At 42.5% G+C, this 24167-nt stretch overlaps 2 protein-coding genes across 5 annotated transcripts; one reads left to right on the forward strand and one right to left on the reverse strand.

The window, feature by feature from the left end:
* Positions 1-832: 832 nt before the first annotated feature.
* Positions 833-9891, reverse strand: CENPN (centromere protein N). 2 transcript variants are annotated; one of them, XM_050311284.1, is made up of 11 exons: positions 9764-9891; positions 8319-8508; positions 7850-7895; positions 7226-7282; positions 6724-6800; positions 5086-5262; positions 4272-4373; positions 3678-3735; positions 3164-3276; positions 2450-2573; positions 833-2119 (listed from the first exon to the last, which is right to left on the reverse strand). In XM_050311284.1, the coding sequence occupies exons 2-11, from the start codon at positions 8487-8489 to the stop codon at positions 2004-2006; spliced, it is 1041 nt and encodes a 346-aa protein (XP_050167241.1). In that variant the 5' UTR covers positions 8490-8508; positions 9764-9891; the 3' UTR covers positions 833-2003. The 2 variants fall into 2 exon arrangements, with proteins under 2 accessions (XP_050167241.1, XP_050167240.1); XM_050311283.1 differs by lacking the exon at positions 9764-9891 and adding an exon at positions 9133-9277.
* CMC2 (C-X9-C motif containing 2) lies at positions 9574-21138 on the forward strand. 3 transcript variants are annotated; one of them, XM_050311285.1, is made up of 4 exons: positions 9574-9694; positions 13052-13198; positions 16522-16593; positions 18509-21138. In XM_050311285.1, exons 2-4 carry the CDS (start codon positions 13118-13120, stop codon positions 18581-18583), a joined length of 228 nt encoding a protein of 75 aa, XP_050167242.1. In that variant the 5' UTR covers positions 9574-9694; positions 13052-13117; the 3' UTR covers positions 18584-21138. The 3 variants fall into 3 exon arrangements, 1 of the variants encoding a protein (XP_050167242.1); XR_007628443.1 differs by lacking the exon at positions 9574-9694 and having other exon boundaries at positions 18509-18821; positions 19017-21138; XR_007628444.1 differs by lacking the exon at positions 9574-9694 and having other exon boundaries at positions 18509-18821; positions 19529-21137.
* Positions 21139-24167: the final 3029 nt, after the last annotated feature.

The following is a 24167-nucleotide window of genomic DNA, read 5'->3' on the forward strand; positions in this document are numbered from 1 at the left end:
ACTATTCTATGATTCACTGATGTTGGAACCAATGACACAACACTGTGGTTTTCCCCCTGTAATTTGTCAAGTTAAAGGACAAATTAAAGTTAAAATGTGCACCATTTACTGGGGAAGGGTTGTGCCATACAGAGCTCCCAGGCTGTGCGTCCATCCCACAGCCCCTGTCCCCACAGCTGCACGTGGTTCTGCTGCTTGGGATTATCCCAGAACAGAGGTCATCTAGTCCAACCCCAAACTTCCAACTTATTGGAAGAGACCCAGCTGGAGTGAGGAAGACAAGTTTGGTCTCCACATTCCCCCCTTGCCTTACCTTCTCCACAGGGACACCTGCTCAGCAAGAAGGAACGCAGGAGTTGCAGACATGTTTTCTGAAAAATTAATAAATACTCATCTGCTTGCCTGGAAGTGCTGCATTAGTTCCTGTAATATCCCTGCTTACAGAAAGTTAGAGATAAAACACATCTCTGAAAATCAGAGATACCAATGTTTTGGTTGTTAAAAAGGGGATGGAGCTTGCCTTTCCCAGAAACAAGAGGCAAGCACAGGCTGTAGGCCAGGCACTCACAGTGTTTTGGAGCATTTGGGAACTTAACCTTTATGGTAAATCATTGTCATCTCAGGCATTTAAGTTATTTGGGAGAGAGCATTAGGAAGAACAAGTTGTAGAGAGTGAAATGCACACTGGAGTCTTAATGGACTTGAATCCTGGAAGGCTCTGGGAGGGTGAGAGAGACACATTAATGGCCAGCTCTTAACGTCTATCACACAAACCCTGGAAATCTTTCAGAATCCTAACATGAAGTACTTTGTCAAACTAAGATTTAAATCACGCAGGTGGAATTCCTAAAAAACCCTATCACAAGCAGAGAGTCCTAAACTAAGCTCTTTTAAAGAGTGAGTTACAGAGAAAAAACCAAACCAAACATCAGTATGTGAGAAGTCATATTTTTAAGTGAGGCCAAACAAACTTTTATGAGAAGACTTAATTTACACGTTTATTTACAGTTTGAAAACAAAAACACGCCCATACAACCTCTCAAAATAAGGCTGCCTCTGAGCACTGAGGTATCCAAAGTGAATTGGAAATTCCACATTACACAAAGTACACACAAAACTGTCCAGGTAACAGAATTAAAGAGAAACACTTGGACTCAAGAACTGAATCTTGGGATCAACTTCATCTCAAAAAAACCAATGCAGCAACTATCTATACAATTCCCAAAGTTTACCAACTCCAAGGAACTCCAGTGCAAGGCTGTTTGCCTTAGTGACTGTTGCCATCTTGATCCTGCAATCTTTGTCCCCAAGCACAAAAAAGTGGCAACATGCAAGGATTTCAGAAGGATCAAATATTAATTGAAATGAGTCTAAAGAAAATATTGCCTGTTTCATTGTATTCCTCCAAGACAAAGTTTCCTAAGACATTAATAGCAAAGATAGATTTTTCCTTCTTAAGTATTTACTGGCATCCACATTCCAAGAGTCCCTTCCTCCCTGTGCCCTGTATTGGTCTTGGAATACAAACTTGCCCTGCTTGGATAAAAAGCTGCCTGACCTGCAGGCAGGGAGTCCCACCCATCTGAATGGGACATTCTCAACTGGAGCCACAAGAAGAAGGGCCACCAAAAATATTGGAGTCACCTGCAGCTCTGAGAGCAAACTGAGCAGCTACAGCTCTGTTATTGCATCTTCATTAAGCTTTAACTTCACAAATGCTGTTAAAAATACAGTTAGGAGCAGTCATTACATTTACATTTACAATAACCACGATCTCTCTGTTGAAACTTTGTGATTGAGTTTTTTATTAGTTAAGGGAAGGGCTCATTTCTGTCAAAGGCAACTGTGGGGAGAATAATTCAAAGAAGCCATAACTTGGAAAAAAATGTAAGGTATTACCAAAGAATAAGTTATTTTCTTAAGGTCTGTTTTAAAGTTTATGATGATTGAGATTAATACCGGTAATACAAAAATTGCATTTTTCTCTATGACTCGGTTCTCCGTTAAGGGCTTACCAAACTTTCTGGAGATAAACCCCTTTTCTCTCTTACTCTAAAATAATTCCTAGCTTTTTGTGGTATACATGTAAGGAGTGGTGAAAGTGGTGCATCAGCCATACCTGGAGAGAAAGACACAAATGATTACAGCTTGTACTCAGCTATTATTTACCTTTCACAAGTGTTACAAAACTAAACCACAAAACTAAACCCACAGCTTGAGTCTCCATAGACAAACCAGTCATTTTAAGAATGAACTGTTATGTATTTAGATCTAAGTTTTTAAAGTGGTAACATTTTTGTTCTACTACACTTCTATCAGTTTCCAAACAAATCATGAGGTTTTTCTCCCTTATGCAAGATATTTAAATTAAAAACAAAACAAAACAAAAACACAACCACAAAAAGCCAAACTGAATTTTCCCTCCATTTTATAGAGTTGGGACACTTACCTGCTGGTGCCAAGGATTTCAGTGATTCTAAAAGATGTGGACTAGAAAACTTGACCAGACATCTGAATGGTTCTCTTTTATCCAAAACATCCATTTGAGGACTACTTTTAAACATTGTCTCAAGCTGTTAAACACAAAATTTTAGCAGGGAGTATAAGCAATGAATATATTTCATTTATATGTTCTTAGTTGCATGTAATATGCAATTAAGACTGTTTCTCATTTGTAATGAACATAATTCCAGCTGGAGGAATGTTGTAATAAAATCAGAGGGTGCCACCCTGTGGCAGTTTTCTGCTGAAAGGCAAGAGGCAGCTTGTTCAGTAACACTGTGAAACATGAAGTATCTCTTCAAATTGTCAATATATCTGATCACCAGCTAAAACTCAAGTTAATGATGGTGTTATATGGAGAATGAGCTTTGCATGTGCTTCAGATAACCCTCACTGCTCCTGCTCCAACACACTGCTGGTCCAAGTCTACCTTTGTTCCAAAAACAAGTCAAAATGCTGAGTTCACCAGGCTGAAACGTGAGCTAAGACTGACCAAATCTCAATGCAAATCTGTTTGTTAGAGAGACCTTTAACTAATTTATGTTAAAGTGTCTTCCTTAAAGTTTAAAAAAGCATAGTATTTCTTCAATTTGAAATTTAGCTTAACTACCTGCTACATGAAAATTATAATTAAAAAATCCAAATTGGTTGCTTTTATTACCTTGTATTGTGCAAACTGGAGTATTGGTTGGGGACCATCACCAAAAGCTTCCTGGTTCAGTCTGTGTATTCTTTCTTTCTCACTTCTGTTTTCATTAATTATCCTTAAATCCACTGCAGGGCAAATGAGTAGGGAAGAGAAAACAGAAAGGCAACTTTGGCAGCTGCTGCAATGCTGTTCTTCTGATCAGATCACCCCAGGGAAAAGCTGAAGATAATAACTTTCACAAATTCATCACCATCTTTTTTTTTTTTTTTTTGAATAAGGTAGTTATCAAATAATTACATTTTCAGTGCTTGCCAAGAGAAAATCACAATCTAATGTGAGCTACTGGGCACTGAGTGTTTTTGGTTTCCTGTGCCCAGTGCCAGTCATGGGGAATTGCTGACCTCTCCCAGTGCAGCCAGTTATGGAACAAGGAATGGATAATGGAGTGGGAATGTGAGACTTGTAAATTTCCTCTTACAGATCTCATGGCACAAGCCAGCAACAATGACACTTCAAATATACTTACCATTTTCTGGTTCTACAGCCCTTTCTTGGAGAGGTTTTGGACAATAAGTTTGGAAGTTCTAAATGGAGAGAAAAAAATATATTTTAAGTTCACTTTTAGAAGCTGTAGCTGAAAAGAACTTTATAGATTTCTTTTTGCTTCTCAAAGTGAGTATTCCTCCTGTTTTTGACCAGGACTAGAAGTCAGAAAGCCGACCTAATTTTGAGGAAAAAAAAAAGTCTGTCCTATGATATTTGTGAACAGTTCTCTATTTAAATAAAGTTTTACATGGACAAGCAGACTAAGTGCCCATTTTAACAGCCTTCAACTCCTGGCTCTAAGAAGCCCAGGGAATGATGCTAAAAAATCCTAAACCTGAATTGCTCCTATAATTTTTAGCCATCAGGAATAACAATAATGAAGAGCAGGTGGGATACCAAGTGATCACACGCCCAATGTTACCTTGGAGAAAGGCTGTCCACCTCAGTAGTTCAATATTATTTTAACTTGATGGTCTCTTGGAAAAGGTGAATTTTCCCCCCTTCTAAGGGGTGAGAACTAGGCCTGAAACAAAAAGCAAGACTTATCTTAGGGTTTACTTGTGAAGTGGCTCACCTGGCTATATCTCTTAAACACAATATCTTTAAGGGAGTTTAAAGAATGACTTCGAAGCTCCATTTCACGGATGTCATGGTAATTGGAAGCAACAATCAGGGCCTTTAAATAAAAATTGAAATTGGTTTAACATCATTCTTAATCACCACTGTGCTTATAATATGTCAAAAATACAGTATTTCTAGACATTATGATGTTCTTGTTTCAAGGGAAGAAACTGCCCCTCAAACAGCAGGATGCTCATATCTGAAAAAATCTTGCATAGACTCTTATTAAGCTCAGGTTAATATTTAAAAGCATTCCCAGGATTAACAAGATAAGCCCCATAGCCTTATCAGATGAAAAATAAACAAGCAGAGTAATAAAATATTTAGATTACTACTGCAGAAGTTTGCTGAATAGAAGAAAAAAAAAAGACTACCAACACTGATCACAAGTTAACAGAAAACATGGTTTAAAACTAATCAAGAGCATTCCCTGGTGAGCTCATGTGTTTAGTTCTTCAACTTAACCCTGTTGATGTAATATTCTTCAACTTCTATGAGACAATTTAATCAAATACTGCCTTACACTTTGCTAAGAAATCAGAACAATTCAGGATCAGTAAAAATCCCCATGAACTGAATTTATTCATGAGGTGCCGATCCAAAGATTTGGGGTTTGCCCCATTTTTATCAGGAGGGATTAAAAAAAAAAATAAATACATAATGTAGTAAATTGTGTTCAGTGAGGAATCTGTCCCCATCCTCTTGGAAGCTCACAGAGCTCTGGCTGGCCATGGTGAAATCAGGGTCCCAGCAGCTCTGCTGTGTACCTGGCACAGCAGGGGCAGGTTGCTCTTGAGCACCGAGGCAGAGATGAACACGTAGGGAGTCTGCGAGTGGTACACGACGTAGCTGGGCTTGTACTGGTTGGGCTGCCTGTAGGGTGTGCCCCAGGCAACTCGAATCCAGATGGCATTGTCCTCATATTCCCTGAAGGTGATGGTGACCTGAGAGGAAAAGGAAAGCTTTGATTTACCCTCATGTTTCAGTGTCCACAAAGATTTGGTTATCTCTTAACCCCAACCACCATTTAGTGCCCCACTGCTTGAAGAAGAAACAAAACCCACTAAGTGTGGTCAGGGTTGTATTTGAATCGAATTTCCACTGAAAAACAGTGGCCTCACCAGCTGGGATAAGAAGAACAATCACCTTTTGAACTCTAATATTACTTTTCTTCCTGTCAATGCACATTTTCTTGTGAAGGGTGACAATAAAACCAGCTTATTACAAAAGCCTTGATTTCTCCTTTGGGAAAATATCAACACACAAAGATGTCTGTTTAGATGGAGGGTTGGTGGCAAAATTCCAATATGTCCATTTTTGGAGAAACTAAACTTTTGATCAACTTGTGATTTTAGACCCAAATATAATATTTATCACTGCTCAAGAATTCACAATCAGAAGGCTGAAGATTCCCTTTGTTATTCTTGTAGATTTGCTCCTTTTTTACTTCTTTTTACCTTGACTCAATCTGGGTGACTTTGGAGTGGAAAAACTTCCTTTAAAAACAAACAAACAAAACAACAACTCACTTTTTGTCTGAGGCACAAGTAGGGCATAAACTGTTGAAATTGCTGGGCCAACAATACTTCTCGAAGGCTTTGAGAAACCTTCTTTTTTAAGAACAAAAATGTTGCAGGCTTTTCTTATAAGAGAGTGATGTGAAGTGGGAGCCTGATTTGTGTTTGCTGTCAGTGGGAATGCACTGGGTGTCAGTGAGTGACATAGGGAATTAGCCAGAGGCATTTTCTATTATCTGGCCTAAATGAAGCTGGTGAACTAAAGGAAGAAAAGGCTTCTGCAAATTCCTTAGTAAAAAAGTGAAATGAGAGTATTCCCTTCCAATTTTTATCTTAGCACGCTCATTTCTGCACTTTAGAAACCGCTGCTTGCTATTGACAGTGCTTTTTGCAGTCATTTTGTAAAGAAACACCAGAGCCAAGTTCTCAGAGCCATCACAAAATGCCATTTCAAAGCCAGAACTGAAAGAAAATGAATACAATGTTGTTACTAATCTAAATGTACTCCTTTGTCCTGCTTAATGGCTACTTCAAACTCCCTCCATCCTGTTTGATAAGATTTTTGTTGTGTGTTGTTACTGAGTAACAGGCAAAGAAATCCCAACTTACTGTGCACTCAAATACAGCAAGATTTGATAAGAAGACACCACCACTTTCTTGAAGTCAGTCCCATTTTAAGACAAATTCACAATTTTAATCCCCTCCAGCATAACTGTGAAGTTGCTAGAACAGATATGCAGTACATTTTTGCTATTTCACATGCAGTTCCTACCATTCCCAAATGAATAACTCCACTTAATTTTTGACACCAACTGTGAGGAAAGGTTATGAAAACAACATATTGACACCAGAGCTGTGCAACAAAACTTAGAATGGATTCATTCTTACGTTTTTCAAGGTTGACCGAAGTCTCCTTTTAAATTTCTTTTTGAAATCTGTTAAGTCAAAATATTCCAGTTCTTCTCCTGTTACATGAGGGGAAAAGTCAATCCAGAAATTAGAATTGTCTGTAAAAGAACTAGTTCAGAGTTGGTTTTAGTTTTGCTGCAAGAAAATTAAGCAGAAAAGGCTGAAGTTGCATAACCTTATACAAAGAGTGTGCTAAGTCTGACTCTCATTATTGCCATATACAGAAAAGGTTAATATTTAATTAGTAGTCACTAATTTCTAATAATTGCTTGAGAACTCAACAGAAAGTATTGTAAAAACAATAAAGATATCTCCATTGAAAAATTCATACTAAACTGCAGTAAAATATTCAAAATCTCTCTACAGAAGAAATCCATGTGAGACTATATTTATATTTAAAATGTAGGATATGAGGCAGCACAGCACTAAGTTGCTGAGAACTGTGAAAAGGAAGGAAAGGAAGCAAGGAAAGACATTTTACCTGTTTTTCTCATCTGGTAAACACTCCACATTCTCTTATTTTGGTAGATGTGGTTGTCTAGAAAAGGCAGAATTGCTCAATAACATAATGTATTGTCAAACAGTAATTAAAGGAACAAAGAATTTTACAATACTTTTACAGGCAGGTTACTTTAAAAAAAGATTACTCCTGCTAATGCAATGTAATTTATTCAGCATTTTTAAACTACTGCTCATAGCAAATATAAACCAGTTTTTTTATGAAAAGAGATGGGAATTAATACTGGAGTTAAGAGTTCCAACTGGAGCATTTGCTGATAGGTTTGCCTGTCACTCCCTGTTGGAGCTTGGAATTATTTGCTTTAGTGCACACTGGAGACAAACCTGTATCTCTGTTTATAATTGTGTGCTGGATGTGGGTTCCAACACTTTCCATCTATTGAGGCCTCAGGAGAAGCAAAAATGCTTTTGTTGATTTTGAGCTTTTCTTAAACAAGGTCACCTCCAATAAGATTCATCTCAAATGTGATCTGCTTACACCAAGTGCTGCCCCACAGTAATCACTATGTAATTAAGGGCATTATCAAGTTACTAAAAAAAAAAAAAAAAAAAGAAAGAAAGCTATTTTAATTAATTTTTTACTTACAAATTATGTCTAGGACAGCTGCTTGCTTTATGTCTGCAGAATTCTCCTAGAAAGAACAGTGCATGGTGAACTGCAGGTCCACGATGCTCAATCACACTGCTCAGCACGTGAAAACTCTGAGTATTGGGGGTTTAAATTCCACTGCTACTGGAGCCCCCAGCACGTCCACTCTGCTCAAAGACACCACCCCTGGTCCCAGAGTGCACACATTTTTCAAAGGTGTAACACTCTGAGCTTTTGTCTAACTTGTGTAATTTAGAGCTTAAAATATGTATTTTCATACTTAGCATGGGGCAGTTCTACACTCCCATAAACCAGACAAAACTAATGGTATTACCAGCTCAGCTTTGCATTTTCTAGACTACAAACTGCCATTTGATGCTGTTTTAGGGCCAAAGATGATTTTTTTTGATGGTGCTTCACTGTGCATCCTGTCTGTCACTGACAGTTCCCAAAGGGGAGGATTTACCTCACAGAGCTGAACAACTTCTTGGGAAATGTTATCCTTTAGCTGATGGAAGTTGAGGGTCTGCAGCTGTTCCTCAGAGAGAAAGCCCCACTTCTGCAGCATCATCTTGATTTCATCCCGGGGGATTTTCAGCACAGTCCTGCGGATATACTCAGCCACAGTTTCGTCCATGATGGAGCCACCTGGAAAGCTGAAAGGTTAAGGAAGTTAAAGACCAAGGCATTGGCAGGCTCGGGGGATTTGATCCCTCTGAAGGTGCACAAAGCTGACCTTGGCACGAGTGGCAACAGGTTGGTGTGAGTCCTAAACGTGGCACTACCACAGACTCAGGCAGACACCACCAACAGCGAGTTAAAACGCTTCTGCAACAACTTTCACAGAACCGCTGAACCAGAGAACATTCTGAGTTGGAAAGGACCCACAAAGCTCATCGAGTCCAACTCCTGTCCCTGCACGGGACACCCCAAGGACTGTACTGAGTGCCCGAGAGCGTTGTCCAAGCTCTCCTGGAGCTCTGTCAGGGTTGGTGCTGTGATCACTGCCCTGGGGAATCTGTTCAGTGCCCGACCACCCTCTGAGGGAAGAACCTTTTCCTGGCATCCAACCTAAACTTCTGACACAGCTCCAGCCATTCCCTCGGGTCTGTCACAGGTCACCACAAAGCAGAGATCAGTGCCTGCCCCTCCCGAGGAAGGTGCAAACCGCGATGAGCTTCCCCCTCTGAGCAAACCAAGTGCCCTCACTCCCGCCCTCAGAAGTTCCCCTTCCTGCCCGAGGCCTTGTGTGAGGTGAGAGGCGGGGCACTGGGACTCACCCAGGGCTGTTCCTGCCTGTCTGGTCCGGTGAGTGCCCTCAGACAGCGGGCACGGGCGCGCAGAGAGCCCCAGGCCGAGCAGAGCAGCAGAACTGAGAGGAGCGGTCGAAGCAGCGGGAGCGGCGGGACCGAGCGGAGCGGCGAGAACAGCAGAACGGAGCGGAGCGGTCAAACCGAGCGGAGCGGCGAGAAGAGCAGAACGGAGCGGAGCAGAGAGAAGAGCAGAACGGAGCGGAGCAGAGAGAACAGCAGAACGGAGCGGAGCGGCGGGACCGAAGGGAGCAGCCGCCCCTCAGCGCTCCCGCCCTGCGGGTCCGGGCCGGGCCGGGCCGCGCCGCGCGCCGCCCGCCTTTCGAACCAGCCAATCAGAGACCGCGCCGGGCCCCGGCCGCCCAATCACAGCGCCGCCCGCCCCGGCGCTGCGCGCGCCCTCCTGGCTGAGGCGGCTTCCGGCCGGGGCCGCCCGACACAGCGCGCCTGCCCCTGTGCCTGCCCCGCGCCGCGGGCAGAGAGTGAGGGGCGGCCTCGGGCGGGGCCTCGGGGAACCCTGAGGGGAAAGAAGGTGTGTAGGGAAATCCTCCTTCCTTCTTTCCTTCCCCTTGTCGCGTTCTTCCCTTCCCCACCGCCTGACCTTGGGGGGTCCGCGTTCTGGGACCCTCCGCTCGCCGCGCGTCTCCCCGCGGGGCTCAGGGAGGGCTCTGGAAGGGCGGCTCTGAGGGGGGCGCGGGTCTCGCCGCTGTGGGTGCCGCCAGCCGCTGTCCCTGTGTCCGTGTGTTGTGTCCCGCCGCTGGGTGAAGGCCTGCAGGAGCAGTGAGGAGCTGCGGACAGCGCGGGTTCGAGGGGACCCCCCGCCTTCCCCTGGTAACAGAGCCGGCCCCTCGCAGCCACCCCGTGGCACAGCCGTGTCACTCGGACAGTGTTTAACCTTCTGCCTTTCGTCAGGGGCTCTGGCTGCCCGAGGGGTCTGTTTTCCAGCAGGGAAGTGTGATCCTCTTGCTCCCTTCCCCAGCTGTTTCACAGTAAGCGGGGAGATCCTGCTGGCAGCACTGGGGTTATGGCGCTCTTTGGGAAATCCGTGAAACAGGGATGAAACGAAGCCCGGTCTGGTGGGTGCAGCCAAAGTACAAGAGCAGCTGGCAAAACAGGACTTGGGTGACAGCACCTTGTGCTTACAGGATCATAGAATGGTTTGTGATGGAAGGGACCTTAGAGATCATCTCATTCCAACCCCCTGCCATGGACAGGGACACCTCTCACTGGATAACGCTTTTCTTTTATGGTGGCTGGGTCTTGTCATTCTTGACTGCATATTGTTGTCTTCACAGGCATAGCAGGAATAGGAAGAGACACCTTCAGTCATCTGTGATACAGTGTTATATTGTGCAGTGGCACTGGCTGTATGTCAGAATAATTGTCCTGTAATTATGCTGATGTTTGTTATGTGAACACAACCTTAATGCCCTCTTGTGCTTTACTAAGTCCCTTCATCTTAGAAATAAAACTGTAGAAATGGATTGATATTCAAGCTGGTGTTCAACCTGCTTTATTCATTAGGACCAACACCTTCTTGCTTTACTAGGTGTGAAATCAGGTATGATGTAGTTTGATCAGACACTTATTACTAAAAGTGGCAGGTGAGCTCATTCTGCTGCTGTCAGGGATGTTGAAATGGTAGCAGAACGTGGTATGAACCTCATTTTTCAAAGTTTTTAAAAAATACTGGGTTTTAGAGTAGTTTTAGAGACCAAAATTCAAGAGGTTATGACTAATTTTTGTAAGACTTGGGTAAAAGTGTTTTATTAAAGAGATCCCTTCCGTTTTGAGATTGTGTGCATCAGCTGTGATTTCTCGTTTCACTGAATGACTGATCCAAGTATTCAAAGCTTGTCACCAAAAATCCTTTGCGTATAAAAGGTAACACTGGGAATGCAAAAGTTCTGCTGAAGTGACATCAATGATACCTTTGGGTGTGGAGCTGAACCCTTTTTTATGCTAAAACTTTGTACAGTCTCACAGAAAACACCAAGGATTTGAATAAACAGAGTCGTTTGGATTGTAAGTATTTTTTTCCCAATGCCAAACAGAACAATGCTACATAACTGAGAATTTAAGACCCCAAATGTTTGGTTTTGCTCAAGTTAGACAGTGACATGAAGTGCAAAAATAAATGTTAAACGTGGAGAGTGGCTCTTTAGAGGAATTCCAGGTTTGTTCCCCAGTCCCTGCTGCGAGTCCACGTTCTGCTGTGCTCGGTTCTGCTGCCGCCTGGTGGGTGTTGTTTGAGTGTTCGCAGCAATGTTTGTGTTCTGTGGCACCGCGCAAAGCAAAGCTGGGCCCTTTGATTTGTAGCTTCTGTCCTACAAGAGGGGCCACTGGAAGATGCTTTTGAGTTGTTGGAAGGTTTTCATTGCTGAAGTGCACACCTCACCAAGTCTTTCCTTCAAGTGCTCCGTTTGACTTTCTGGCCTGTGCTGATGTGCATATTCCCTGTTTCCCTGGGATGCTGCTCCTGCTGCCTCCCTCCCAGACAGCCCCCTGGGGTGGCTCTTTGAGGAGGCTGAATGATGAAGAGCTTTAATAATCATCTGGGTTCACACGTGTTCCAGTAAAGCAACAGCCACTGAGCAGGTCACCCTCCCCAGGGAGCACTAACTCCAGTGCTATCAGAAACCTCCACTGATAAATTTAAAACATATTGACTTTGTGTGGCATGCAATCAAAAGCTGGTGGCAATAACACAGCAGGGTTCTTAATCACTTTGCTGTTCCAGTCGTGCTCCTGCTGTCATATTTCCAAAGGTTCATTTGTTAATTTGTCAGATAGAATGCTTAAGGAACTTGTACAGTCTCCAACAACTTCTGTGCCAGGAGTAAGTGTGGTGTAATATTAGACTTCCAGATAGGATGGGGGAAGATTTTTGGAAGAAATCACTACATATGTTCACAACACTCTGTGGAACGTGATTCTCGTGGTTCTCAAGAGGCTTTTAAGTGTTTGGAATGTTAAAATTTAGTTTGCTTGTGGGAATCTTAACTCTTGTTAAGCTGAGCACATGATGGGAAGTACTGGGTACTTTAGTGTATGTACCTCTCCAGGCTGAACATATTTCCTTGAGCATCCTAAAAACAGCAGTGTGGATTATTGCTGCCAGCACTGCAGCTGAATTGGGGGGATTTTGCAATTGTAGAATCTGACCACTGGCTATTTGTATTTGCCTGGTCTGTTCAGGTGGAGGTTTAAGACAGTGATGGCTGTTCAGTACAAGCTGTAGTGGTGTTTGCCTGATGTACTGCAGCAGGAAAGGTGATCTCCTTGGGAGAAGAGGGAATGACAAAATATTAAGCAAACAAACAACATGGAGTTGCAAGAAGGGACATTCCAATTATGTGTAATTAAAAAAAAATCATTACTCTTTTGATGAAGTGATTAATTACTGGTTTTTAAAACATCACCAGTGTTTGGATTAGGACTTATTAAAAAGCCTGTAGATAAAAAAGGTGGCAGTTCTCAGAGTGCTGTAATGAAAGTGCATTGTGCTTCCTGTTCTACTTCAACTCTGTAGAAGGTAGAAAGAAAATCACATTCACTTCACTTTCTTAAAGCAAGAAAGCAGAAAATTGAAGTAGGAAAGTGAAAAGATAATCTGCAGTTCAAGAAAGATTAATGCTGCTGGAGAGTCCCTGAAAATGAAAATCCCAACTGTGTGCTTGTGTCCATGATAGCCAAGATTATCAACTTCTAGTTGACTTTTAACATTTGGGCTGTGTGGAAGATCAGACATGTGCTGGGTTTAATAACTTTAACTGTGTAATATAAATTATACATATTAAGCTGCATTTTGATCTAAAATACATTTTGTTAAAATACTGCTGATAATATGTGTTAAATCAAGCTTTCTAGTTATACTTTCCCATTTTAGTGTTGGCAGGTGGAAATTTTCTCGGGTTCTTGTCCCCTGTGCTACTGAAATCATCCCTAACTAAAGATGCATCCAGACCTGTCTCCTCATCTGCACACTGAAGAGTGTAACCTAATTATCAGTCTGCTCAAGAAGTGTCACAAGGAGGTAAGGAGTGCTGAGCAGAGAAAAGAGTGGGTGGGTTGGGGAAACGAGTGTCAGATAAATTAGTGAGAATATTACATGATCATAAAGAGCAAACCCTCCTCTAGGCAGAACAGCCATGAAATGGAGCTGGAGTGTTTTCACTGAGGAGGGATCTGATGACTGTGTGTAAAACCTTGCCAGGGTTTTTTTTTACAACATACCTTAAAATTTCCTGTGCTCCAGCTTGATACATAGGGACCTACTTTAAGGGCTGAAATAACTTCTGCACCTTTTAGTACTGTGTGCCCCTCAAAAAAACTGTAATAAAAGCAACTTCACGTGCCCTCTTTTTGTAGGGTCGTGGCACTTCCATATTCCAGCTGTCCCTGGGGCAGATGTTTCAGTCTGTTCTAAGCAGATGTGTTGATGGGGATCCCAACATGCCTGGAGAGCTAATTGGGAATTACTGTTGGATTTCCATCTTCTTAATAGGCACCTACCCAAGGGTCTGAAATGCTGAATTGTCTGCAGGCTCTTCATTGCTTTGAGATGGTGGAATCTTCCCCTCACTTGTTTAAAAGCCTCTTCTTTTAGGATCTGCTCTGTAGTAAATCTGTAGATGTAGAAAACTCATCCCCAGCAATGAAATCTTTCTGCAGCATTACTGCAATGGTGTTATTTTCCCAGTATACTCTAAATGGATGTTCTGAACAGATACCTTGTTGTACTAGTGCATGCAAAAGTTAAATTTCATAGCTGCTACTGACACCAAACTGAAGTGTTGACTATGAATGTGAAAAGTGATTTACACCAATCCTTACACACAATCTAAAATATTTTCACCTCCATGTTCAGATATGATGTTGATAGTTTTTTCTAATGCAGTGATCCATAAATTCTAAGGTTTTGATTTGCCTAAAAATGCTTTAAGATAATTTGAGAGATTGTAGAGGCTTTTTCTTTCCTTTTTTAGTTTTTTTTTGTAACAACATTAATGTTGTAGTGTAGTAAAAGTGGAATTCAGTGAGAAGACCCTTCTTGTACATTTGCTTTAAATGCATGTCAAGATGCAAGTATCATGGGCTTGTTGTGTTATGTAGCTGATCAGCCTGCCTTGAGAACAGAACTTGTTCTGGGGGCACTTGAATTCCTTGGCAGCAGGTGTTTCAAAGGAATCCTTTGCCAGTGTGACTTAGGAAGGGACCAGCAGCAGCAATAATAGCCATGCACGGGGTTATATTCTCTTGGCTTTGTTTGAAGTTGGTCTTTACATGAAGAGGAATCACTTTTGTCGGTCTCGTGCTCAGCTGGATATTTGGGAGGCAGTCTCGGAACGGGAAGGGTGAGGATGGCTCCTTTCACACTCACTTGAAAGGAAGCAATACTTTTTCATCTGAAATTCAAGGGGAATGTACTGAAATATTCTTTTTAAATCGCAGTCAAGAAATCTCAGCTCAGTGATCTTAATGAGTTATTGGTGACTACTTGCTTTTTTCTTACAATGCCAAAATATCCCAGGAACCTTCATCTACAATTTAAATTACTATTCCTGAGGGATGAAAAGCATTATTTTTTTAATTGGGTGTCCTGTATATGTATTTTCACAACAGCCAATTTGATTTACCTTATTCCTGATCTGGAACCTGCCCTGCATATCAGGTTTTGCATCTAGTGAGGAGAGGTTAATGGGATTCCTATTTGATGTCACTATTTTGATATTTTTAATAACTCCACTCTGTTGCCAAGGATGTGCTTTAAATAGACTTACTTTTTATAGGCTGCAGCTGAAAGAAATGCATATTGTCTTGCAATTGTATCACTGTAATAGGTGTAATAACTATTTTTGAGAAACTGATTCCTTTTTTTTTTCCCTCATAATCTGAGCCAAGAAGTGACATCTTAGGAATCTGGTTAAATAAACACAGATGAAACAGCTGCATAATCAGAGTGGAGTTGGCTTGAAATGTGAGCACTCACCTTGAGATTTAACATGCAGGTATGGGAGCAGAATACAAAATTAAATCTGTATTAGCTGAAATGAAAACGTTGTAAGAGCCAGATCAGTGTGCACTGAAGTGACCATTTATTTCATGCAACTGCTTCAGAGTCACCTGATGCCCTTTACAAAGCAGAGAGGTGTAAACAAGCTAATTATAGCACTGCTAGAGTTAAGTGTTTGTCATAATCTTTATTAACCCACTCCTGCTTCCAGTCTTGTTCTGTTGGCTGAAATCTTGGCCCCTGTTTGAATCCTTTCCAGTGTTCCTGCACCCCCTGTATAAATCCACCAGCTGCTCCTCAGCTGGAAATGCATGGAGGTCTCCTCTGCCATACAAAGTGATTTCACTCTCATCTCTTTTGTTCTTCCTGGTGTTTTTTTAAATTCATTAGTTGTGCACAAGATTGGCCGAGTTGTCTCCATTGATTGTGTAGCTGCAAATATCTGGTAAAACCTCCACTCCTTCAGATCTTCCAAAGCACTGGGATGATCTGCTGCCAAATTCCATCATGGGATCCTGTGGCATGGCAGGAGACATCCTCTGACAGAGCAGTCCTAGAACAGGCACTCTGGGAGTGATCTGATGGCTGATAATATGGAATTGCTTCAGGAAATCCTTCACAGGAGAACAGATTGTTATGGTGAATATGCTGGGAATGCCCATGAGGACGAGACCTGCAGTTTTGCAGAAACTAAGGAACACTTAGATATGTGTAAGGCCCACAGTTGAGCTGTGTCATAAAGGTGCTAATTGCCTCTTATTTATTAACCTCAAGATCTGGAGAAATTTAATCCCTCGTTTTTTTATACTCATTCTAATGTTTCAGTCAATTAAGCCCAGTGCCTGCAATTTCTGGAACAACAACCCATTCCTCATGTGGTTGGGATGATGGAGCAGGGAGTCCTTTGGCTCCCTAGCTGTGAAGAAATAACAAAAACTAAAGCAGGGAGGACGTTGCCTTTTTATCTCAACCTGGAGTTCAGAATATTTATTTTTAGTCCATCATTCAAGGTAGGGTGAGAGTTGTAAGACTGACTTCTTAGATCCATAAAATGTATGTTCTGCATTAATAGCTTGAGCTTAGGTGCCCTTGTTTAGTCTGGTTGTACAAGATGGGGATACCTTCAACCTTCAGCAAGGTGGGGGTGGCTCAAGTGAGGGTCAGGAGTAGCTCTGAACTTTTGGCTGGTCAGGAAAAAAAGTTACCAAACATCACTTTTCACAAAAAAAAAAAAAAAGGAAAGGAAAAGAAGACCAGGATACATTGTAAAATGCAAGAAATTTAGAGCTTCAGAAGAAGAAACCTTTGAATTGTAATTCTGGTTTTCCTCCCTGACTCATCAGCACAACATCTTGAAATTTTTTGGCCATTGCAACGACATCGACCGTGAGATGAGGAAATGCTTAAGGAAAGAGGTAAGAAACAAATATACAGTTTATAGAGTTCAATGCTTAATAAAAAGTGGGACAGGACTAGAGGTGCTTTTTACTAAGTAGCACAAATCAATAAAAGTAACCACATTCTGCTGTGGGCATTTGAGACCTTTTTTTGGCTAAATTTGTCAAGTAAAATCTGGCTTTAACAAACAGAATGGTGTATTTTTTGATGCACAAAAATAGGCAAACAGACATTTTACCACAACAAATACTGCAGACAGGAACTGCCACTTCACAGATGGCTTCTGAGCTTTTTTCTGATTTTTTTTGAGCAGTGATAGTTGCACAGAGTAGGATATAAAGCAGTAATGGTCACTTCTGCATGAGTAACACCTACAGCTGAAGTCAGTGGTACTGACTGAAACTACTCAATGAGTTGCTGAGTTAGACCCTGGATGAAAATATTGCTGTACTACATCTGCAGATATGAAGGAATGAAGATTCCAGGAGTTTAAGTGGATTTATTGTCTCAATGGGCAGGTTTTCAGAGGAGTGTCCACTGATCTTTATATTCATGGTTGTCAGGCCTACATTCAGAATGCAGAACTGGACTTTTCACACACCTCTGGACTTGAAATGGCACCTTCTGATTTTGGCATAAATTTCACAACTGTAAAAAGTTTCTCTCCATGTAATCTTGTCAATCTTATTTTTCTTCCACTGAAACCTTTACATTAAAGGGGTTCTTGATGAGTATATGTCTGCCTTCTCAAAATGGGGGTACACTGATATGCCATTACTAGGAAGCCCCTGAAAGGCTGTTCACAAGTATTGAATGTAGCTTTGTAACTGCAGCTTTGAAAGATCCATTGTTCTCATTCTACGTAAAAACACGGGCGAGTTATTGAAAAATTAAATATTGGCATGGGGAAAAGTTAAGCATTCTGTAAATGTTAAGTAATGTTTCAGGTCGTTATCTCAGTTATAGACCAATCAGTATAATGGATGAAAAACTGCAAATCCTTTCCAAAATCAATTTCCTTAGTAGTTTATTACATTATATAGAGAATTGGGTAGTTGTGGGTTTCTTGGGTTTTAGTCATGATACTGGTTATTAAAAAATTGAACAAATATATGCTCTAACTTAAGGACAAGAATAATTTGCTTCTCTTGAAATATATATCAAGTCATGCATTGATTTTTAATTTTTCATTTCTTTTAGCCATGAAAATGTTTCCTTTTTGGTTGCAGTGAAAGAAAGGCTCTTCAAGCTTCTGCTGGGGCAGGGGCAGACTTGAAAGCATGGTGGTCTTACACACATATCTAACCTGTGAAAGCTTTCTTGATTCCATTTTACATTTTAAGTGGAATCCTGGAGTCCTGTCTCTGTTGTGCTTCTTGTTTAAACCACTAAAAAAACCCCAAATGCCTTACCCTCATTCAACCCAAATTTGCCTTTGTTCGTTTCATCTTGGTATACTCTTTATCTGTGCGTATAATTGATGTCCAGGATCAAAAGTAGACCCAGTCTGTGATGACAAATCCGTGCTCCAGAAGGCAGACACACATTAATCAATATTTGCAAAGGAACAGAGCCTGACCTGTGCTCTAAAGTAGCACCAGTGCAACTTTTGGCCCAGCCCACGTGTGAAGAGTCGGACGTAAAACCGCTGTATAATTAAGTTCCTTCCTTAGATTAACTGAGTCTTCTTTATTAAAGTGTTCTAATACTCTTTAGCTTAATAACCTGAAACTTGGAAACATTTTATTTTAATGGAGTAAATGTAGATTTCAAAGTAAAAATGAACCTGTGTGTAGATATTAACCAGAGCTCTCCGTCTGATGCATCAGTTGGTATATATTGTTTCTGTTCTTGGGTAACAAACTCTTTTATATTTGCCATATCTGTCTAATGACAACAGCTGATCTGTTCATTTCCTTATCTGTCTTCCAGTATGAAGAAAACAGGGCCATGAACCGGGTGAAGCGACAGAGGGTCATTAATGCTCACAGGAGCCCTGAGAAGTGAGCGGGGCTGGGGCTGCAGCTCCACACGGACACTCACTTGGAATTTGACTGAACACTGTCTGTTCCATCACCAGTGGTTTGGGCAAGGGTGAAAAAATAAATGCACCTACTGCACACTCGTTCCCAGCAAGGCAGTCAGTGTGGAAATAAATAAATAAATAGATCACTCACAACTTAATTTTTGACCTCTAAAAGGAAATTATCATGGCAAGTCTTTGTTCTGCGTGGTTTTATGATTGGTAAGTAATGAAGAATTGGGGTGTGTGGAGTGCTGTGTATTCAAGGCTGCTGTGTTCCCCAGTTTGTGCTGAATTGCATTTGTTTCCTCGTGTTTAGCAGTTTCTCCCTCATTTCTCAGGGTTCTGTGTGGGTTTTTTTTGCAATGTTTTTTCATTGCAAAGTGCTTGAATTACTTTCTCCATCGCTCTTCGTAGCATCGTGATAACAGTTCTCAAATGGATTAGGAAAAGGAAATTTTAAACAGATGTGGCTGGAAATTGGAAATTTCCTATCAAGGAATAATTGGGAGTTCTAGTATTTTTATTGGAGCTAAAAGGATGCAACTACTGTCTTCAGCTGAGGAGATTAAAAACCCTCCCTGCCAACCGTGTGAACAGTGTCGGCTGTTGTAAGACAATTTGTTCATCGTACCCAAAGCAAGCGGCTTTAGAGCCTCCCAGTGGAACATTTCCAGGGATTTACAAAGCTTCCCCTTGGTTTTTGTTGAGCACAATCAATGTGTGCTGAGTGATTTTTTTTTTTTTTTTTTTGAAGAGGAGCACTGCCAAAAATACAAAAGCTAAACAGCTCTTCTATATTCCCTGGTACAAAGGTGAAGTTATGACTGTTGCAGTTGGAGAAAGGAAGTGTAATTTGCCTTTCAGGTGGGCAGGAAAACTCGTGTTGTGCTCCCAAGTTGCCTCTTAAGCTGTTTATTTGCCATCAGATTGCAGGGAGTCCTCGAGAAGTCACCGAATTCAGAAGATTTCATATCAAAGCGTTCACTGGTTTGGCCTGTGATGGAGCTGCTGCTTCTCTGTGTGTCTGCTGCATTCACCTCACTTTTAAATGATGCCTCTGTTCTACCAAGCAACAAAAGACTGTTTTAAAAAGATTAATTTTATTCAGCCAAATATACAAAGTGTCTTGGAACCTTTTGAAAGAAGGGTGCCTATTCTACAGTGAGCTGATGGTTTGTTGTAAGAACCATTGCTGATAGTCTTGAATTTGGTACATTGGATGATGCTTTGGAAGTTTTGGAAGAAAACTGTATTTTGTGCTCTATTTTGAAGGGTGAATTATGTATTGTACTTATTTTTCAATACCTGGATGGACCCAGATAAATTGGTAAAACATAACCACAACTGTTTTCAGTGAAAGTTCCAAGAAAAGCTGCAGCAATTGTTTCTGCATCTTCATGTGCTTTTTGCTTTCTTAGAACAAGGAAATGATGCACTGTTTGAATTAATACTTGAATGGTTGGAAGTGCTACAGGCTTTATTGGTATTTTTCAGAGTATTTTCAAAGAGTACTTTATAGAGACCCCTGTGTTTGGGAGCTCTGCATCCCTGATTCTTCCATTTGAGATGACACAGCCTACTTCAGGCAAGCTCTTAAACAGGATTTGTAGTCTTTAAGTAAATAAATAAACTGAGAATTGTTCCAGAGATTAGGTTGAGAAGCTGACATCTGAGTGCAGAAGTACTGAAGCTTTTGTTTCTTTCCTCAGCTTCTGTGAGCCCCGATCTTTCACACAGCAACAAAACAAAAATCCAAGAGCCACTTAACACAGCTCATTAGTCAGAATCATGTTTTCAGAGATCAATGTGCTTAGTGAATGAAAGACCAAATGGAACACACCATTTCTATTGATACTTTGAACTACATTCAGCAATAATTCTATTTTACAGATAAGCTTTGTTTACTTAGTGAAAGTCTGATCTTGTTCATCCTTCTGTTTCTCTTTGCTAATTGCCCACTAGTAGTGTGAGATGAGAGTGCCCATTGACCGCTCTGGGTTTTGTTCCTTTTGTTTGAGAGAGTTTATGTTGCTAATTTGATCTTGAAGTGGAGAAACACTGGTGCAATAATACTTATGATTTCACTGACAGAGAAAGGGGAAAGGGTGAAATGGTAAATGTGTTTTTCTTTTTTTTTTTTCTTTTTTTCTAAAGTGAGCTGAGTGGTGGGAGGGGATGCCTTGGGTGAAATAAACTTTATCTCTAAGGACTTTGAAGACACTGCATTGTAATGTCATTTGTCTGTAGGAGTATTTCCCCCAGTGTTGGTTCTGAAAAGAGCATGTTTGAGAGAGAAGAGAAAAAGAAATTGGATGTGATCTCGTGTTGTGTGTGAGAAGCTCACTGGCATTTCACATGGGGAAAGTGAAGAAGGGAGAAACAGAAAGGGAAATGGCAGCTCTGATACAGACCTGGCCACAGCAGTGAGGATTTTCCACACTGAAGCACCACAAAAATCTAGGATTCATGGACAGGAGGAGTACAGAGCAAAGGTGTGATAACTGCCCAGCCAATCCCCCCAGCTTTACCAGAAATATCTGATAACCCTATTGGCTGTGTACTTTCTCCTGCTGGAAAACTCAATGAGGATATCTTGTTCTCCTTCTTTTCAGTTTTATTGTTTTATTTTTTTAGTAGAAGGAAAGATAGTCTGCTGGGTAACAGCACATGGTGTCAGAGCAGCAGGGCCAGTTCTTGCTCTGGTGTTAAGTTCTTTCCACAACAGCACTTGAATCTGGTGTTGCTGTTGAGCTGCAATGCTGAGTGCTAATATATTATGAGTGTTCCGTTTGTCTTTCCCTGTTCCACTTCAGCTGGTAACACCCTTGAGGAGTTTTGTCCTTTGTGCAGATAAAGACTGTGTAGTTTCTGGGCCTTGCAGGAAAGCCTTGATTCAGCTGAGCTGGCTGTGCAGTGTGGGTGAGAACTGTAATCCTGGCAGTGTTGGAGCCACTTCCCTTTTCCCATCCGATTCCCAGCTGACACACTGGTTATTCAAGCAGTTGGGTAGTTGCTCACCAACACAGGGATGAGCTGATTGTGAATTTTCTGGGCATGCAGAGTGTACTCAGACCCCGTAAGAGATGTAGCCTTGGTGCACAGTCCACAGGAATGACTAATGTGAATATTTCTAAAATATGCAGCTGGGAAGTTAGTTATTCCTACCCTTACTGGGAATCACTGTAATGGATATTTCTGATGTGTTAAGCACTTTGCTGAAGCTCTACACCACATTCAACAGTCAGGCATTTCTTAATTTGGCACTGCCCGTGCTTCAAAAGAATGCACGACATCTAATACAAAATCCTTCTGATATAACTGAAAACACATTTCTGTGGAATACCTAAAAGGACATGAACAACAAGAAAACTATGATACCAGAATGTGATAGCTGAGTTAAAAATGAATTGTTAACACTTGTGCTTGAGCAAAGTGGATTGTCTACTTGGGGAACATAATGGATTTTACGGCTGTAACTTAAGTTACACATTAATTTTTATTAACATTGACTAAAATGGAGTATCAGCAAGTCTTAGTGGTCCCATTAGATTGTTTAGTTTACAGGCTCAGTGGTAACTGTGCTGCTCATCAACAGAACCTGCCTTGTGATACGTGAAGGTCTACTAATAAAAACTTTGTAAGTGAATACTGAATTCACATTGGGTTCCCCAAACCTCAAATTACTGTGTAGCAGAAAATTTATCAATGGGAACAACATATCTATTTAGCCTAAAAATGGTTCTCGTGAACCACTAGGCTTTAAAATTACTCTTTTGAATATTTGGTGACATTTTAAGGCCTGGGAACTTTGATACGGAGCTTTAACCAGTGAGACTTTTATTGGGGTAGACCCTTAGAAACCTTCAGAATGCTTCAAAAAGGTAACTGAGCAGAAAAATCTTTTGGCACATTGATCATCTGGAAGGTTGTTACTGATGGCTTGACAGACCTCATCCCCAGTACAGCCATCAGCCATCCAGAACCTGGAGATTCGTTTTACCTCGGCAGAAGCGTCAAACGCCTACAGGAACACGGATTTGTATCGCTGAGTCCCGGGAGCCCTGACGTGGCCGTGACATCCCCAACACTGAGGTGCTGAGAGCACGGGGTGCAGAGGACGTGTTCTGTTTGCATGACATCAGCGCTCTCATTTTTACGAAACCTTTGAAAAGCGTTCCTGACCTCTCCTGCCGCAGCCCGGCCTTGACCCGTTCGATGGCGCTGAGCCGAAGGGGCCGCTCCCCGCGCTGCCATCACCGCGCTCCGGCTGTGCCCCTGACTGCGCCTGGAAAACCCTTCCGTACAGCCTGCCAGGAAGAACACTCGGAATGTTTTAGTGTTTTTCCCGAACCCTGGCGGACCCGCCAGCCAACAGACGCCGGACGTGACCGTGCCCAGAGCGGGACGGCTGCGGGCACGGAGCTGCCTCCCGGGGCCGCTCCGGGGCGAGCCGCCAGCGCCCGGCGCTGCGGGATCAACGCGGCCGGCAGCGCCGGCTCCACTCGCCGCCTGGCAGCCGGGAATGCCGCCAGGCTCGGCGGGCACAGCCCGGCCCGTCCTGCCGTGATCCCGATCCCCTCAGCCCTCACCCCGCTCCCCTCATCCCTCAGCCCGCTCCCCTCAGCCTCGTCCCTCGCGCCGTTAGCGCCGCCCAGCGGCCGCGCTCTGCGGGGAGCGGGGCTGTGAGGCCGCGCCGCCATCTTGGCGGGCCCGGTGTGGTGGTGGTCCCGCACCTCGGTGTGTGGGCTGTGCCTCGGGACGGGGCTGTACCTGCAGCTGGGGCTGTACCTGCAGCTGGGGCTGTCCCCAGGCGGTAGTGCTGTGCCAAGAAATGGCCTCAGCCCTCCTCAGAGCAGCGTGCTGGGTGCTGGCGGGGTGCCACCGCCCCTGAACGCCGCGCGGCCCTGCCTCAGGTAAAACACACATGAAACGACGCCCACGCTCTTCCCTCAGCGAGTCCTCGTGGCCATGAGTTCTCACAGATCCCCCCCCCCCAGTGCCCTGACATACTCGTATGGATTGCTATCGATAGCTCGTTGATGCCAAATTCTCTTGCACAATCCAATTTTATTTGCCACCCACCGTGTTTTTTATTTATTTAAGTCGAGTGGATGTTGTGCTCAGAACAGTGCTGTTGAAATAAGCAAACGTGGTTGGACTTTGCTGTGTCCTGAGCAGGGCCCTGGTCACAAACCCCAGCAGGCATTGGTGCTGACATTCCCAATAATCCTGTGTTTGGTAGGATTAGAAGTCTATACCTCCCTGTCTTCCACCCCCTGGAGTGCTAGTTACACCTATAACAGGTATTTTGGAAACAGCAATGTTGTACCCTAATACAGGCATTCCTGTTTTCCAGAGTTCAGCAGGATATTGGAACTGCACCTGGATCTGGGAGAGGCCAGGAATATAAGGCCCTCCTCAAAGACAACTAATGTTACAATTTGTTTTGTTAGTGACTCCTTTTGGGTGGCATAGTGGTTGGTTTGTCCCTTGTTTGGGATATCCTACAGTATTGTAATTATTCATTCAGTGGCGCTTACACAGTGTGTGCAATTCACAGAACGA

Source organism: Myiozetetes cayanensis, unplaced genomic scaffold, assembly GCF_022539395.1.
Source record: "Myiozetetes cayanensis isolate MyiCay16 unplaced genomic scaffold, myiCay2020 scf16, whole genome shotgun sequence".
In the NCBI taxonomy this organism is placed as follows: Eukaryota; Metazoa; Chordata; class Aves; order Passeriformes; family Tyrannidae; genus Myiozetetes; species Myiozetetes cayanensis.